General features: G+C 39.5%; 1 protein-coding gene across 1 annotated transcript in view; it reads right to left on the reverse strand.

Annotated features, from left to right (window-relative positions):
• The window catches only part of srebf1 (sterol regulatory element binding transcription factor 1), a 48,468-nt gene extending 29,379 nt beyond the window's left edge, over positions 1-19,089 (reverse strand). The window contains exons 1-8 of the mRNA XM_041206560.1: positions 18,787-19,089; positions 16,055-16,450; positions 9,244-9,410; positions 7,815-7,970; positions 6,128-6,346; positions 5,124-5,238; positions 2,805-2,989; positions 394-595 (exon numbers count right to left, since the gene is read on the reverse strand). Coding sequence (XP_041062494.1) covers positions 394-595; positions 2,805-2,989; positions 5,124-5,238; positions 6,128-6,346; positions 7,815-7,970; positions 9,244-9,410; positions 16,055-16,450; positions 18,787-18,919 — 1,573 coding nt within the window. The 5' untranslated portion in view covers positions 18,920-19,089. The remainder of the gene's footprint in view (positions 1-393; positions 596-2,804; positions 2,990-5,123; positions 5,239-6,127; positions 6,347-7,814; positions 7,971-9,243; positions 9,411-16,054; positions 16,451-18,786) is intronic.
• Positions 19,090-19,379: the final 290 nt, after the last annotated feature.

Genomic DNA, 19,379 nt, shown 5'->3' on the forward strand with positions numbered 1-19,379 from the left:
ACCTGGAACCACTCATCCAATTTTCCACTCATACCCAGCACATCTGGCCTCATATTCACTCGTTTTCCCATTTCTCACTCACACACACACACACACACACACACACAGATTCAGATAGAAGTGTGTTTCTCAGATACGGATTAATCATCACATATAAAACACATTTCAAAAATTATATTTCAAATTAGTCATAGCTCTGAATACAATGAGACCACCAGTTCTTTTAAACTGTTCTCCTTTTCTGCCTTGTGTTTGGACCCACAGGTTCTTTGTGCACCCTGATGCTTTGCCTGGCCATTTTTCACATGCAAACTTAGACTATAATGATATATAAACCCTCGGAATAGCTCCTTTAAAATTTTCATTACTTCTTTTGTTCATTTAGACACCTACCTTCTACAGAAATCCCCAACATGTTTCTGCCTGCTCCATGGTATTCTAGACCCGCCACAGAACTGCTGATGTCCGTCCCACCCATTAAGAATGCCAGAGGGTTAAAGGAGAGGCAAAGGAACACAAAGGTACACAGCACCATCCTGGACCGATCCAACATGCCAACACTGGTTGGCAGTGTCTGCTCTTGTTTAACGGACACCTAGAGTCAATAGGATGCACCATTAGTTCAAAATGCAAATCAGGCTAACCATTTCTCCATCGCACACTCTCAAGACAGCCTGCCAAGATAAGAAGAAAGTTCAGAGCAAGGAAAGCCTTTCAACTTAAAGTTCCCATTTTCCACAGATCCTACAATCCACAGGTTACTCAGAAACCAGAATGCTATGACCAAGCCAAACTAAAGCTGTTTTGGAAAAGCTCTGTGATACAGTGGATTAAGCAGGAACAATTCTAGCCCCTCTCCCTTTACCATAATGATGTGGTTTCAATGGATTTTTACTGTACTGTAAAACAGTAGAGTACATGGGATTCTTCAGGAGGAACTGGCAACCTTTGTTTCCTGTTAGTTAAGGTACTGGATGGGCTGCCAGATGCAACAAAAATACATCAATTCACTCCAGGAAAGTGACAAGTTTTGAAGGCATCTATAGTTTAAATTCCTACTGACCTCTTGACTAGAAGAAGCCCAAGGGCACTGTTGACAGGGTAAGAAGAAATGAGAATATTTTTGTTTAAAGTTACTCAATCCATAACTGGTCTTGGGTTTGTGAGAATGGATGTTATTTTTAATATTTTGGGGAATATTGTGTAATTCTGTAAATAAGGCTAGGTGTGTGTGTGCGCACACGATTTAATTAAACTGGGCAGAGTTTAGTACGGGTCAGGTTGTCTGGGGGTTTGGGGGGATGGGGGGTTGAAACTTGAAAAGCGTAGAGGTGTTAAGTTTGAAGTACAAAAAAATAGATTAGATCTAACATTTGCATTTTTAGATGAGTGGAGAATTTGTTGAAATATCAAGAGGTAACAAGAAACATGTTTGCATCTTGCACAAGTTCCTTAGGTAAATAGTAGTGGGGATATTATATTTTATTGACTCGAAAGCAAAGATAAGATATAAACATAAAAGATTTTATATTTGGGAGGATTTGAGTTTCAAAGAGGTGCGAGAACAATGGAACCGGAGATAAAAGGGAAATAAAGGTATTTTAGAGTTACTGTGGATAGCTGGAGTGACTGTTGAGCTGAAGCTGTGGAAATAGCTGCAGCTGACCTGGGAGTTGTTTGCTCTTGGGCTGGGAGGAGGTGCAGTTTGAATCAACCATTTTGTCAAGCCAGATAAGTCTTGGACTGCAACAAGCAGTTTTATTCTGAAGTGGATTCCACCACAGAGTGGTAGAGGTCATATGGTATGCCTTTATTGAAGCTACAGCAGTTTGCCTTGTGTAATATTACTGGATTTCATAGTTAGACGTCTATAAAGGGGGTGTTGCTTAAAAGGTGTTTACTTGTGGGTTTGACTAAGTAGAGAGTTTTGGGGAATGTTTTGTAAGACTAACCTTAATTGTATAACTGTAATCTTGTGTGGTTAAGTTTTATTTACTTTTGGTTAATAAAACTTTTACATCTAATTTTAAAATCCTAAAAGTGTTACTGGACCTCTTACTACTGAAATTGGTACGTCTTCTCGTTTTCAGAGTACAAGAAAGAAGTATGGCCTTTAAGCCAAGTTTCCTTCTGAGATTTGGTTTGCGCAGCAATTAACACTGGCTGTGGTCATAACAACTTAGTTGATTTCAGCTGGAATATTTGAAATGCTGCAACTGCTCTCTGCCTTTCTAAGCCAAAAAGCAAGAAATATCCCAGTCAAATTCCCCTCCTGATCTCGATCCATTAATTCCAATTGAAAAACTACTTCACATACAGGGTTATGAGAATGTACATACAAACATACAAATTAGGAGCAGGAATAGGCCAATATGAACTACATAGGTCCAGGATGCCATACATGCAGCAAAATGAGGTCTGTAAATGTGCAATACTTACTTGGGAAGTAGAAGTATTGAGGGACGTGGAGTAAAGTTAAAATGGATAGCAAAGTGATGAAGAAAAGTGTAATGGGCTGAATAGTCTTCTGTGGCTATGCATTATTTCAGGCTCAGCTCTGATATATCCTATAATCAAACAGCTTGCCAATGCTCACTGGCAAGGCTCAGACATGGACAATGACAGCTTGGCCATTGTACTAAAGGACTAAAGGCCAATCACAAAACTCAAGTCCAGCAAGCAGTGGGGGGAAGAAACAAAGTGAGGTAAAAGAAACAAAACTAGAAAAGTAGAAGAACCGAGACAGCTTTTTTTAGTTTGAATTGGGAATGTGAAAATAACAGCATCCTGACAATCACAGGTACCTTGGTATCATCAAAAAATAAGCTGTCTGACTCAGAATCACTGCTGCTCACAGAGAATGGACTGTTCTGAGGCGGTGAGCCAACATCAGATGGTGGTGGGGTGAGCAGGTCAGGATCCTGCTTGAACCCATTTGTCGTTGCATCTAGATTTATTCCACTGGAAGCCACAACGTCTTTCAGAGATTCTGAAATTAGACACAATACATGGTAGAATGAGTCCGATTTACATCAATAATATCTAACTCTTAAGTGCAAAACTATTAATTCAAAACACTATTTCTCAAAAGGAGAAAACCAGAGCAAAAATTGATAATAGTTCAATCCAAGCATTACTAATCAAAATGAAAAAAAAAAACAATATTTCTTGCTGCTCTTTTTCTTCGTGTCAAATTTTCCCCATTATAAACTTTCATATCCACATTTCCCTCCCAACGGAGGCACTGCAGTAACCACTGGTCAAGAGTGTGTAATTATATAAGCTTACGTTTATATAAGCAGCTGCCATTACAAATGTGGACATTGGAATTTATAATGGAAATAGAAAGACAAAATGTACAACTCTAAAAGGGGGATTACATTATATCTACACAACCAGCTCTTACCTGCAACTATCTAACCCAAAGACAACACGTTGCCTTCACACCCAATGTGCAACACTGCAGGAGACTGACACGTAATATAATATCTGCTATGTTGGTAAGTTGTAGCAAATATATTTCAAACAGTACACTCAACATGTATTAAAGAAAATATAGATCATTAAGAAACATTTCCCAATCAAAACCCAATTAAGATTATATCTGTTTTAGTGACACTGGTAATTTACATTTTTAACCACTATTTAGGTTTCTGCAGTTTACTTTCCCCAATTTGGTGCCAGTCAGTAAATAGGCAGTTTAAATATTCCAAAGGCTCTGTAATTTGGCAATTTCCAAAAGGCATTCGATAAGGTGCCGAATAATAGGCTGTTACATAAGATAGGAGCTCAGTGTTGGGGGTAATATATTAGATTGGTAAAGAATTGGCTGATAAATGGGTCATTTTCAGGTTGTAAATGGTAACTAGTGGAGTACCATAGGGATCAGTGCTAGGGCCTCAACTATTTGCAATCTACATTAATGACTTAGATGAAAGGACTGACTGTATTGTAGCCAAATTTGATGATGATGATACTAAAAAAGCAAGTTGTGAAGAGGACACAGTCTGCAAAGGGATAGCGATAGGTTAAGTGAGTGGGTAAAACTTTGGCAGATGGAGTGTAATGTGGGAAAATGTGAGTTTGTCCAATTTGATGGGAAGAATAGAAAAACAAAATATTACTTAAATGGAGAGACACCACAGGAAGCTGTGGTACAGAGCGATCTGGGTGTCCTCATACATGAGCCACAAAACGTAAGCACGCAGGTACATAAATTATTTAAGAAACAAATGGAATGTTGGCCTTTATTGCATGGAGGATGGAGTATAGAAGTAGGGAAGTCTTCTTACAACTATACAGAACATTGGTGAGACCACACCTAGAGTACTGTGTATATTTTTGGTCACCTTACTTAAGGAGGGACATACTTGCATTGGAAGCAGTTCAAAGAAAGTTCACTCGGCTGACTCCTGGGATGAAGGGACTGTCTTCTGAGGAAGGGTTGAGCAGGTTGGACCTATACTCATTGGAGTTCAGGAGAACAGGAGTTGATTTGATTGAAACATAAGATTCTGAGGGGGTTTGACAGAGTGGATGCTGAGGATGTCTCCTCTCATGGTGGAATCCAGAACTAGTGGGTATAATTTAAAAACAAGGGGTGTCCCATTTAAGATGGAGAGGAGGAGGAGGAATTTCTTCTGAGGGTTGTTAGTCTTTGGAATTTTTTGCCACAGAAAGCAGTGGAGGCTGAGTCATTCAATATAGTCAAGGCTGAGTTAGATAGATTTCTGATTTATAAGGGAGTCAAGGGTTATCAAGGGCAGGCATGAAAATTGAATTTAAGGCTACAATCAGATCAGCCATGATCTTAATGAATAGCAGAGCAGATTTGAGGGGCCAAATGCTCCTATTTAAAAAAAAATGAAGCATGCAAGAACAGTGCACACATATTGTACTATGCTGAGAGAGAGAAGAGCGAAGACTGCCCGAGACCCGTGAGCACTTTGTGTAAGATGGCATTGCAAACACGACAGTGTGACCAGCATGCTCAGGAGGTAGTTAGTAAACCACATCAAATTAAAAACAGATATATTTTATTTGCACTAATTGACAAATTGCTGAGATTCTAGTTTCCCCCAATCCCTACCATCTGAAATATATACAACGCGCTGAGCACTTACGATTTTTCTGGGTGGCCATTTTCAACACCATGTTCTCCTGCTTCAACTTCTGATTGGTTTGTTGCAAGAAGCGGATATAATCGACAGCTTTCCTCAGTATTGCTGATTTGTTCAACTGCCCAGGCAAAGAAGGAAAACAAAAAGGTTTACAAAATATCACAAATTCATATTTACACATTTACATTGTGGTTAAAGAAGCAGATGGTGCACTCAGTGAGCCTGTTCTGCAGCATCTCAGAATGCATTATTGCACCTGTGCCTCTTGTCACATGGGAGGTTTTGATTCCAAGCAGCTTATTACAAAGCAATGTGCTTGCCTGCAAGGAAGGAAAACTTGGAAAAAGTGTTGACCCTGACTATTATTGTGCACCAAATAATCACGAGCAGCATCAGTGGAGAAGTAGCTGCAGAATGCCTACTCGCCTTATGCCTCCTTTGTTCAGGGTTGGGTGCGTGCTGGGTTTGAAAGGAAAGGCACAGCAAGGTCAAAAAAGGAGCTGAACAGTTTATTTTTACATTTTACTAGTTTTTCTTTCCTCTGCTAAAGTTCTTGATTCACACTACTGTCCAATTCCATGTGTGTTAGCAGAACACACTTCTGATACTTCACACAGTGGTCATTCCTAATACACAAAGCTCAACAGCAAGTGCAAGTGCCAGCAGGATAACTGACTGTAGGTGCATCACAGATGAACTAGACCTTACTCTCAAGCAACATTCAAGCATACACTTATCAGCATGGATCAGCGGGTAATGATCAGAAATGGAAACACTAGCTCATCTTTCCATGCTCTAACCCAAGGTTGGGCTAATTTATTATCCCACACAGTCCAGGGATCTGACTAAGACTGTAGTGGCTGGCATAGTTCAAAATCACCATACCTAGCAATGCATTTATCTAGCAAAAAATCAACAAAAAGAGCCATTAAATTAAGTATGAACATGTGATTATTGCACCTTTTTTCAGTTAATGGACAGATTCTTCATTTAGTAGGAGTATTTACCTTGCTTTCAGTGCCAACGACAAGGTCTTTCAGTTCCACAATCTTGTCATTGATGGATGACCTGTAGCGCTTCTCAATAGCATTATGTGCCGTACGTTTTTCCCCCTTGTTTGGTGCATTGCAGGGTTTGCCATTTGCAGGCATACGGTTGATAGGAAGTTTGTCTGCATCTACCATCAGAGGAACTGTTGTCAAAATTGTGTTTCCACTGACCAGAGCCTGGAGAATATAAAATGTATAAATAAACAGGATAGATTCTGACAATAATGAAAACAAATTCACACTAATATTTATTAAAAATCAATATGTCAGCTTTTATTAAATTGAAAACTACTGATTACATTATACAAAACTACAGTCATTGCTCGTCTGAACTTTCTTTGCTGTTAGGACTCAGCAGATGAGCATAAACAGTAATAGTGCACAGAAACCCGGAAGGTCATGGTTTAATTCCTGGTGTCTAGCATTAGCCATCCTCAACTGGGGTAACAGTAGGGTGCTCCATTTGGCCTTGGCATCCCTGAGTTTGTAGGATAGAGAATAAGCATGCCAAAATACTTTCCCCAATCGACATCTATGGCCCCTTGAAAGCAATAGTTGTTAAGTTTACATAGAATCAGGCTTGAACATGAAAAACTTGAGTTAAACAGCCTGCTAAAATGCACTCATGAATAATTAATAAGAAGCAGGAAGAAATAACTGAAGTTAAAGGATATAAAGGTTATTAAATAAAAACTACTTGGCCTCCTCACTTGTCCTAAACTCTAAATACATCACCTTACCTTGTGCTGAAATCAATTTCAGCTTTAGGTAGTGCAGCACTACAAGCTTTGGCCCTTCACGCAGCTTTCTGAATGTAAAGAAAATGCTGGTGGGTTTCTTGTGATGTTGCCCACCAATTACATGTTCCAGAGCTCAGTTTGTGATATTTAATAGCTAAATTGGTCTGTTCCTTTTAAGGCCATTGCTCTCCTCTGTGGGGGCAAGTGATCTAAGTAGACTCAAAGATCAGGCAAAGCCTAATGATTCTTGGCTTTGAACATTTCTTTAGCTTTTGTGCTGCATTGCCACTTTCCTCAAGGAGAAACCAATTTTAAGGCAATGACTGGCTCTCTACCTCTGCGTACTTTTTTTTTTTAGGGAATGTTTACTTGTAATTTGTTGGTTTTTGGTATAAAGTGTGATATCTGGATTATGAACACTCTCAAAACTATTACTGTATATACACTAATATATATCACACTTGCACCTAATTGGTTCAAACATTAGATGTACAAAAAGGCAAATCAAAACTAAACACACACTGATATGGGTTTAATATGCAATAATGCAGGGCTTCTCTCACTGCCACATCAAACCATACCTCTTTCTTTGCTCAATTATACAGTACTACTTTCATCTACATAAAGTAGAAAATCTTCTCAAAAGAGTGTATCAGAAGTAATTTCAAAAACAATTATTTAATCTCCCATCACATGCTAACAATGAAAAATAATCTTATTTTAAAAAGGTTCAAAGCCATTTAAAGTGCTTAAGATTTATTCGGAATGTTCATAATTTACATGGGATAATTCAAAAGGATTAGTGGTTTGTAATTTCTCTACTTTAACTAGCAAGGTCTACCAAAACCATCCTCTTCTCCCAACGAATGTTACACATTTATAATGATAGCCATATAGTTACCTACCGGCATTTGCAGGGATGTGGTTTGAATGGGAGTTGTGCTAGTTGCTAGAGTTGATATGGTAGGAGATTTCACGGATGTCACCACAGTGCTTCCATCCGGCTTCAGAGCTGTCAGGAGCAACGAGTCAGCCTTAATGAACTGGGGCTGGAGAAGTACCTGCAGGAGAATAATCGACAGAAAAAAAAAATCAAGACCAACCCACATTTTTATATTTCTGCCCAATTCCTACTTTCTGCCATTGCAACATTTTTCTTTGTGTTGTGTTCTATGATCCATGACATATCAGCGCAGCAGCACCATATTTCGTGAGGAACGGGTGAAAAATGCTCTACATTTTTCAGAGTCATGTTTGCAATTTTCTCCTCACCATTTTCTGAAGTTGGATTTCACAAGCTTTGGGTATCATCCTGTACATTGTCAAATGGTAAGTTTCAGCAGGTCACTTGACTTTGGGGGGGGTCATGACTCAATCTTGTCCTCAATTAAGGTTTACATTGGATGGTAATCAAGAGTAAGAAGTGTTGCTGGTTTTTTCCCCTCTTGCTCAGGGGGACTCAGACCAATTGTAACCCCCCATTATTACCAAGATCAACTACTTCAGATCTTCCTGTTCAATATGCTACAGTTCCCAGTGACAAACAAAGATCCTTTTACTTAATCAGTCTCCAACTTGGCATGACAGCTGACAAATAGCCATATAAGTCATTCACTCAACATTTATACAAGCTACTCCAATCTACAGCTTACTGAAAAAAAAGCTTTTTTTCCCTGAATCTATCATAATTTAAATTATTGAATTATGACTAAACTGATCAAAATGTGAATTATAAACAAGTTTTTATATGTGAATTTAATACCATCAAACCACAGTTTATTTCATTCACTTGCCGCATTTGTAACTGCGGTTCAATTCACAACCCAGCTTTTATACAATATTCCTTTCAGTATTTCCAGCAAATTCATGAAAGATAAATTGTCAGCTATTTCTAGAACTAGGCCATGTGCCAGTGTGTCCTTATGCCACCCTGCCAATTCCTGTCTGGAACTGAATAGTGCACTCAAATAATACCAGGATGTCTTAATTTCTTACAACAAAAGTGCAATGATAGGGGTTTCTTGCTACTGAAGTAATCCCAATGTCAACTAAGTTGGAGCAAAGTAGAGGTGATGTACTTTGCAAAAGACAGAGGGGTATGAGATCAAAGCACAGAAATTCACCAATGTTAACTTTTGCAACAACCCTCAGGTGTTCAAAGAGGAATAGACATGCAAATGTCATTTTCAACCTAAAATTCTCTACATTTGCTAAATACAATATTAATTCAGAAATCAGAATCGGGATCTGCAGCACACAAATCTTCTTTCTGCTCTTACCCCGCCCCACCTCGCCCCCTCAGGCTTTTCTTTCCCAACAACTGAAATTACTTACTGGTACTTGCTGGAACTGTGATGAAACAGTTGGAGTAGAAATAGCTGGTGCCGTTAAAAGGTGCTGGGCAGATATATTCTGGACTTGGGCTTGAATGGTCATGGGCTGCATCTGCTGTGGAACTGTCAGGCTCTGGAGCTGTTGGGTGGCCATACTCTGTGGTGGTGCTGTACAAAATAATGCCAAAGGAAAATTAACCTTCAGTTTACTGGAGGGTAAAACATCTTATTTAAATGCCAACTTTGGCTAGTGATAGCACTCTCATTGGTGACTGAGCTCAAGGGTGAAAGACCCACTCTAAGACCTTAGCGCATAATGTCAGTGCAGTATTGAGTGACTGCTGCATCTTTGAAAGGGATGCCTTTCATGAGATGTTAAACTGCACTCAGGAGGATATGAAAGATGCCATGGTACCATTCAAAAAGTTGGGGAGTTCTCATGTCCAACAGTAATCTCTTGGCCATTGCTGGTAAAACAGATTACCACACAGATGTTTGTGGGGCCCTTGCTGTGCGCAAATTGACTGCCACATTTTCCTATGTTATAATGGTGACAACATTTCAAAAGTACTTAATTGGACATGCAGTGCTTTGGGATGATGCAAGTCGTGAAAGTCTGCCATACAAGTGCAAGCTCTTCACTTTGAGGAGAGTCAGAATCCTTGTTTTAAAAGAAATTCCCAAATCTACCAAAAATATTATCTTCTAAAAAGACATGAAGGCCTGTAGGCTGCTGAAGGCGAGAGAAAGGATGAGATTAATTGATTACTAACATCAACCATTGCCTCTAGTCCCTTCAGGCTAAGCTCTAAAGAAAGATCAACCAACTTGCAATTTTAAATATAAAAATTCCTGTCCATGCGTTTTATTTGAAGTTGGAGAAAATCAACCCAAGCTGACCTTGTGCCGTTTTCTAGTAACCCGCTGCGAAATAGACTAACAAAAGCATGCTAAATAGGTTGATTCCCTCAGACCATTAATGGCTCACAATGCCAGGGGAAAGGAGAGATGAAAAACACACTTCTGCAATGATTCACCATTATTTTGAAGTCAGGTGGTGAATTGACCACCGAACACACACTTGGACAGTTGCCAAGAAAACACTTCTTTGGCTGATCCACTAGGAGGCACCCTTTGTATTTTACCCATTCAGTGTTTATCCAGGTGACTTGCACAACAGAAGTTCAAAGCATTCCTTTTACAGTGATTTGTCACGGTACGGAATACCTAAAACTCTACTCCAAGCAAATCACAATAGCATCCAAAAAAGCAAATGTTAAAAGGGCAGTGAGTGGGACTGAATGGAAAGCTCTTTTACCAGGACCCGAGCAGTCTCCTTCATGCTTTAATGCTGGAACCCATCCTTTCTTAAGTGGAAAACCTGGGGTTCAATCAGTGGACCATTGGGCTTTGAATCAGAACTATTCAAGACCATTCCTCCAACCAGTATCAGAATGGTTTATGTGGCTTGAAGTTAGAAGTAAGTTCTGGACTTAGGACCAATGGATTTTCGTTAATGATATTTTGAGAAAATGTCAAAAGGAAAAATTTATGTTTGCATTCAATGCCTTTCAAAGATACAGTACATTTTTTAAAAAGTTAAAAAGCAAAATCATTTTTCTTCCCCAAATAAATATTCCTTTTGGGAAATCAATGTTTCATGGGGTAAAAGCACAGCTATAGATTGAAATCAGCAATGATGGGTTGGCCAATTATGGTGAGATTTCAACACTGCAAAGTTCATGCCAGGCAATGTAATGATGCAATAAGTTCACACTACACAAGCTTCTTTTATTTGCATGCAGATGGATTTTCAATGGTCTCAGACAGTTTAATCTTGTCAAAAATGAATCTTTTACTGATAATTTTTTCTAGTTCTTTTTCCCAATTTAAAAACTCTGTATATCAGAGCATTGTCTCTCAACCTTAAGTAGTCTATTAAGTACTCTGACAAATATGGCCCTTGCACAAGGCCTAATGTAAATGAGTAATAAACAACTTTACCAGTGCCTTTTAACTCTTTTGAGTACAAACACATTTCCATCTGTTTTTTCAGATGAAGTTACATTGTTTCATAGTTTTGCCATTGTGAGATTTGAACTCTTGATCTTAGGGTTACAAACCCAGTACCATAACCACTTGGCTATTTAGGCCAAGCCACCAGTGCCTTTTATGCTGACAGGCTCCAAAAAAATGCTGCTAAATGAAGTCTGAATCTTAAAAGGTCTCAAGGCACAGGAACTATTCAGCAAATTGTGCCTTTGCTGGCTCTTTGAAAGAGTTATGCAATTAGTCCTGCTCTTTTCCTAAAGTTCTGCATTATTCTCCTTTCCAAATATATATTTCATTTGCTATTCAAAGTTATTTTTGAATCTGCTTCTGCCACCTTTTAACGGAATGCATCCCAGATCATAACTCACTGCATCATCTTTTTCTCTATGGTGCTTTTTCCATCATCTTAAAAATCGGTATCCCCTGGTTATTGACCCACCTGCTAGTGGAAACAGTTTTCCCTCAGCTATTATCCAAGTTGAATAACTTAAAAGGAAAGGGAAAGCTCAGGAAATAGGTTTTTCCACACATAGATGCACTATAAATGTTAGTCTGCGTGAAATGCAAGTTTAAGTTTAGTATTTTTTCCCCTTTAAGACCAAGGCAATAATTGGATATGCATGTGGGAAAGTACCAATCTTCTACCCTTACTTTCCCATTTAAGTTTGGTTGAATCTGAAAGTAGTAAGGAGGACTCAGCTATTGGTGAGCCCCTGTACCAAAAGCACATTCCATCTCTTCCTTTTTGTAGCTTAAGATTCACACAGCATAAGTTTTATTCCCATTTTCCCAAACAATTCTACTCAAATAAAATGATAAACTAAATATTTCACTCAGTCAGTGTTACCAAAATGAAAAAGCAGCATGTTCAACACAGCAGATCCTCACACCAGGACTATTCCTACCAAAAAATCATTTTCTTCCCTGAATTATGTTTAGCAGTACTGCAACTAATACTCTGCAATGTTACTCAGTTCACCATTAATGCATGCTGGAGTTACTGAAACAGTGACCTTAATCTCACTTGGAAATGTCTCACTCTGAAAACCTATAATTAATATTTAGCCATAATTTGTAATCTATTTTAAGCTATTTTATGTTGACTTTAGAAGGTAGCTTCTGTTGACAGTTCTAGACAGGTTGGAGTTGCATATGCAGTGGCACTTACAAATTTCAGTGAGAAGGGCTGCCAGGATGACAAGGTAAAAGAAATGGTCTTCCAGCAGCCAGATTTAAATCAACGTGGCATGGTTATATTAGGGTCGCTGCTGGGTGCGCCAAGTTCTTCATGTCAGAAACCAACCATGTAAGCATTCTTGTAAGGTTAAACATAACAAAAGAAACAGGAGCTGGAGCAGGCCATTCAGCCCTTTGAGTCTACTGCACCATTCAAAAATAACATGGCTGATCCAATTGTAGCCTTAGCACCACTTTCCTGCCTAACTTTAAATAATCCTCGATTCCTTAATAGATTCAATGACCTAGCCTCCACTGCTCCCTGGGGAAAAGAATTCCAAGGACTAACAACCTTCTGACTGAAGAGATTCCTCATCTCAGTTTTAAATGCGAGACCCCTTATTTTAAAACTTGTGGCCCCTAGTTCTAGATTGCCCCATGAGGGGAAACATCCTCTCAGCATCTATCTTGTAAAACCCTCTCAGAATCTTGTATGGTTCAATAAGATCAGCTTTCATCTAAACTTCAATGAGTATAGTGCCAACCTGCTCAACCCTTCCGCATAAGGCAAACTCCTCATCCCAGAAATCAGCCAACTGAAGCTTCCCTGAACTGTTTTTAATACAAATATGTCTCTCCTTAAGTAAGGTGACCAAAAACCATACACAGTACTCTAGGTATGGTCTCACCAACACTTCCCTACTTATATACTCCATCTCCTTTGCAATAAATGCCACCATTCTGTTTGCCTTCCTAATTACTTGCTGTACCTGCATGCTGACATTTAATGATTCATGTACAAGGACACCCAGGTCCCTCTGTACCGCAGCATTCCCAATCTCCATTTAGATAATATTCTGCTTTTCTATTCTTTCCGCCAAAGTGGACAACCTCACATTTTCCCACATTATGATCCATCTGCCAAATTTTTGCCCACTCACAACTTATGGAGAAGCTGGGATTCTTCTCCTTGGAGAAGGTTGAGAAGAGATTTGACAGAGGTATTCAAAATCATGAAGGGAGTGGACAGAGTAGATAGGGAGAAACTGTTCCTATTGGTGGAAGGATCAAGAATTAGAGGGCACTGATTTAAGACAATTGGTGAAAGAAGCAATGGTGTAATGAGGAAATGTTTTTTTTACACAACGAATATGATCTGGAATGCACTGCCTGAGAGTGTGGCGGAGACAGTCAATTGAGGCTTTCAGGAGGGAATTGTGTCATTATCTGAAAAAGGAAAAATTTGCAGGTCTATGGGGCAAAGGCAAGGGAGTGGCAGTAGGCGAATTGCTCCTTCAGTGGACCAGCACAGACACAAAGGGCCAAATGGTCTCCTTCTGTGCTGTAATCATTTTATGATTTTCTATTCTATGTATTCTTTTGCAGACTCTGTGTCCTCCTCACAACTTGCTTTCCTATCTATCTTTGCATCATCAGCGAATTTGGCTACATTGCAGTCGGTCCGTTCATCCAAGTCATTAATATAGATCGTAAATAGTTGAGGCCCCAGCACTGATCCCTGTGGCATTCCACTGTTACAGTTTGCTCTCCTGAAAATGACCCATTTATCCTGAGTCTCCATTTCTGTTAGCTTGTCCTCCATCAGTGCTAATATATCACCAGCACCTTAAGTTTTTATTTTGTTTAGCAACCCTTTATGTGGCATCTTATTGAAAGCAAGACACACAAGGAAATACAAGACACCCTAGCCAAAGCACTCAACTCAAATACTGTTTCCATAGGTCAATTGGTAAACATTTGCTCAGTGTGAAACGGGGCCCCAACATTGTAGGAAGGCGCCAGATTGAATCATTCTTCACTGATCTTGAATAATGCAGAGACAAGGATGCCACAGTCAGCCTCAATTGCAATGGTTTTGTCCGGGGCCGGAGGGGGGTTGCAGTTTAAAATAATAATCTATCAGGACTTTTGCTTCTGATGGCAACCACTGTCAGAAAAAAGACATATGTAAACAGAAACCAGTTCCTGCTGTGACTTCCTCCACTGTCAAACAGGCTGACAGGCAATGACAAACGCACAAGCAATCATCTGCGAATAATGAAAAAACAGTTTCTGATTCTGGGACCCTCAGTGAACAGATAGCAGTACCTGGGGTGGTTGAATTCTGCTACTGCAAGACTTATTAAATTACTTTCTGAAGGCAACAGTCTTCAAACACATTATACTATCTTGAGAATCCTATTGCCTCAGTTGGTGATAGAATTTTCCAACAAAACGAGGTGATTCAGCCCATCGCACCTATTCAATTCTCACTTGATCCTATTCGATTAGCCTTTCCTTTGAAAAAAATCTGTTCTTTAAATAATTACCCATTTCTCTTTTGAAAACCATCATGGATTCTGCTCCCACTATTGCTCCTGGTGGGATAACTATTTAAAAAAAAATGTCTTCCCCATTGATTCTATTGACAATCTTAAACCTATCCCCTTTAGTTACCAACTCACCAAGTAATACCACAGATCTTCCTGACTTATCCTCAGATCTCCTTTTAAACTTCTTTGTTCTAATGAAGAGCCCTAGTTTCTCCAGCCTCCTCATAACTAAAACCCCTCATTCTTTTAATGACCCTAGCGAATCTCTTTTTACCATTTCCACCCCCTTTACATCCTTCCTAAAGCAAAGGAACTAAAGTGGGACAAAATGTTCTAATTTTGGCCTAATGATCTGTGTAGATTGAACCTTACTTCTCTGGTAAATGCATTGCCTATTGTGCAAATGAACTGCACAGACCGAGGGCTCCAGGTTTAACCCTGGTTTGTGCTGAGTTAGTTGGTTTCAGCAGGGGGCAGTGTAACTGCGCTCGATCTAGGGATGTGTTTTAAAAAAATGGAAAGTCAGTCTCATTTTTCACTGATCACATTAAGTCACCAATGCCAGAAACCTCACACAAGGGGTGTCAGGACAGGAAAGATTGTATTTGGCTGTACTGGCCACAACTCCGCCCCTCCAATTATCAAATACCCTGTCAGCAGGTTAATCTTAAAGATGAGTAACTATTTGGGTGTAATGCTCACAACACCGCCCCTCCAATTATCAAATACCCTGTCAGCATGTTAAGCTTAAAGATGAATAACTATTTGGGTGCCATGCCAGAGGTAGCATATGCCCACGGATACTATGCCAAAACGATTCAGTGCTTTTAAAGGGGAAGAAAGAAAATGACAGGGAAAATATAAGTGACTACTTTGTAATTTTATACTGCATTATGATACACCCAATATCAAAAGGGAATAGAAGGACATCTTTACTTAACCAACATCTCTTTCCTCCTTTGTGCCTATGATTAACCATCTGAAGCTGAATGTTTGCTTTTTCCATTCATGCTAACTGCAAACCAAATAAGAAATAGTAAATACGAGTGGGAGGCCAGTTTAAAAGGCTCAAAGTCCCATATCTTTGGTTAACATTGATTACTGTACCTTGAAAAAGGATTAGAACACATTTAAGAACATGTAAAGAAGATTATATTTCCATGTACAAGATTTGTATTTAACTGTCATTATACAAAGTTTCAGACCATAAAATAATCAGGTTTTGTTCAAAGCTATGTTAATGATAATCACCTGTAAATCCATTGGAATTCTGAAAGCTCAACGACTGCTGCTGCACAAACTGTGGCTGTAATTGTGTCGAGGCTGTAAAACTCTGCGACATCATGAGAGGCTGCTGCTGCTGTTGGCTCTGTTGCATCTGAGCAGTCTCTTGTTTGATATGTTGTGGAGAGGGGCCCCGAAGGAGCCGCGGCTGCTGAAGCTGCTGTTGGAGCAGAGGCCCCTGGTACATTTTTACAGGAATTTGACTCTTGCTGCTACTCCCCAAGAGGCTGTCAAGAGACAAGTTCAGCGACCCCTGGTTAGGTGGGATGGATGAACTGTTATCCTGCAAAGAGCTGTTAGAAAAGTGGTTCTCAAATAATTCAGGAAACTCTCCATCCTGATTGCCAATCAGCTGCAACATATCTGTAGATCAAGCAGAACACAAATGACATGATTTGATAAATAAGTTGCTACCTTTACAGATTACAGTTATTGTAGTTAGATGGATACATGTATTCCCCCCTAATTGCAGATGCGCTGCTCTAAAATAAATGACTAAAGTTGCCAATGTAACAATGGTTACTGGAGTTCAAAACTAATTAATTACAATGTGTCTTAGGGTATCTTGAGGTTATGATAAGGTGCTACATAAATGCAGGTAGTTTCTGTTCATTAAAATCAACATTAAAAAGTATTTTGATTTTTCTAAATTTAGAATAAAGACATGGCAGCTACATCAACACAATCAATTCCCAATTACTCAGATATTAACAGAGGAGACCGTTGCCATTAGTTGCACTATCTCCATGGCTCCCATGTATTTTGGACTACTGCCAACGCCCCTGTATTTCAGATCTTGAATCAGTATTAAATTTGTTTTACAACTATAAGCAAACAGCACAAATATTTTCATTAAAATCAATTTGTCCACTTTCACAAATGTGTTCTTAAAAAGTTAATAATGTTTTGATGTCATTCAGTGCTACATACTAAAACTGAAATAAAAACATCTAAAATTAAATAAAGCAATGTTGTAAAATATGACAACAGAAACTATTTAACCAGTTAAAAGAGTATTAAAATATACTATCCTGCATAAGTTAAAGCATAGTCGGAACAAAGGTAACTTAGGTCATTTGCACCAACACACTTCAATCTTTACAGTAAAACTACATTATAATATTATTACCTTCAAATGTGCAGTCCATTGCCGCATCTTATCTGTTCAAAACTTTATACAAGGATTATGTTGCTACATTAAGAGCAATATTTTCAATAGTGCACAAGAGCACCTTAGGATCTTATCTGCTTAGCTTCTCGGAACAGTGCATGTACGAAACCACATTGCAGGGCAGTAAGCAAACAGAACTGCTTTACTTCTTGACCACTCCGCCTCCTAAGAAAAAAATCCACTGACTGTATTCAAATTGAGGGGCGGATTTCGGAATCTGTTTTTTTTCATGAGGTGATCTGGTTGAACCAATCGCTGCAGTACCCCAGTCGCTCGCTGTTTGGCTAACCATTCAGACATGACAGAAAGGATTTGTTTAACAGTCTATATTTCCAGGGACACTGATTAATTCAGAAAGGTGAATAACCAAAGGTTACTGTCGGACATTTGCTCCCAAAGCTCATTCCAACACAACGACCAGCCTTCAAGCTCACTCGAGATATTTAAAATCATAATCTCATACTATGACATTTCAGCTCCAGAAAATGAAAGACTTTTTTTAGTTCAAAAGGTACCATTTAAAATACTGAAACATCTTAATATTTCACATTTTTTAAAAAAATTAGAAAGGGCTTCTCAGAATTGACATTTTATTAAGGACTACACAGCAAGTACAAAAATCTGTTCCTTTTGCTTCGCACAAGCTCGAAGTTTCCAAGATGCTATACGTATCTCGGAGTAGCTCAATGTTCAGATGAACTTGAGAATTCCCCAGCAGCAGAAGGCAATAACCGCTAGTAACCCAGGCCTGACGTCATTGCCTGAGAGGCTGAAAGGGGTTTGGTTGAAACTGAACATACAACTCAGCAACTGTAACCTTACACAGCCAATGCTACTGGGCACCAGGGCAAACAGCATGTTCATTCTCCACTTCTAAAAAAAGATACATGCAAAGTCAAAATGTTTTAATATGATTATTATATTAATTAAATGTAAGTATAATCATTTTCTTTCTTTACCAATTTCCCATAGTAATTCAAGGTGTAGTTCAGTTCTAAATATTATTTTTCATAAACCTATTTGTTTCATCATTGTTTAAACATTTATTGAAGTTATAAAAGGAGTAGCTTGGCAAGCAATATTTACTAAAAAAAAACAGTAAGTAGGTGAAGCTGCACTAATGCCAGTACTGCCCTGGATTTGAGTCATTTACAACTGTATAATAATAAATCTGATTTGAACTATTGCACAATAGCAAAACAAAATTCTATGTACACGAATGTATACATTTATAGACAAATCATGATTAGCATATGGCACATAACATTTTATTTTTTACATGAGCAAAACTTTACCAGCACTCTTAATTTTGATACCATTAAGGTGCGAATACGTTCAATTGTTTTACCAAGGAATTCTATACATTCCTAATTCTACCCACAACTATCAATGCACAAGAGGCCAAGCCCTTGGATACTCCAAAAGCTCATTGGGCAGTGTCCGGTTCTGCCAGACAATGCCCAGAGGTACCAGGGTCTGCCTAACGCCCCCCTGGATCCTGCCCATCCGGGCCCTGCCCACCACTCACCATCAATGTCACTGAGCAACGCGTTATCGATCTCACTGCTCTCGGTCAGAGATGGGTCCAGATTGTCTAGGGTCGAGTCCTCAAACATCATGGCCGGATCAGGAGCAGGGTACGGTTGCCCACCGTTATTCATGTTAAACAGTACGATTGAACGGAATGCAGGTGGGGGCGCCACCACAGTTGGGGAGACGAGAAACTGGCCCAGGTTGTGGTGGTGGGCGGGGTGGGCGATTCCGTGTTTACACCGAGCTCACTTGCCGTAGAACCATGTCAATAAACGACACAACCAACCTAACTTGCTACCGGAAATAGAGCGCGCGGTTACCTTCGCGCCACCCGCCCCCCATCTGCTTGATTGACAGCGAAACGGACCATTGATCGATCAGAAACGAGGTGGGCGCGGCTCGCGTCGGCAGCACGAGTCCACCAATCAGCCGCCAGATTGCTCCAAGTTCGGTTGAGTGGGCACAAGCGCGCGTGGGGGAGGTGTTGGGCCGCGTGCCTCTAGAACCAGCGTGATACAGCCAATCACAGCGAGGTCTGCGGCGTGGGGTGATCCGTCGTCATTGCTTCAAACCTCCCCCACCCCACCC

This window comes from Carcharodon carcharias, chromosome 15 (genome assembly GCF_017639515.1).
Source record: "Carcharodon carcharias isolate sCarCar2 chromosome 15, sCarCar2.pri, whole genome shotgun sequence".
Taxonomy (NCBI): Eukaryota; Metazoa; Chordata; class Chondrichthyes; order Lamniformes; family Lamnidae; genus Carcharodon; species Carcharodon carcharias.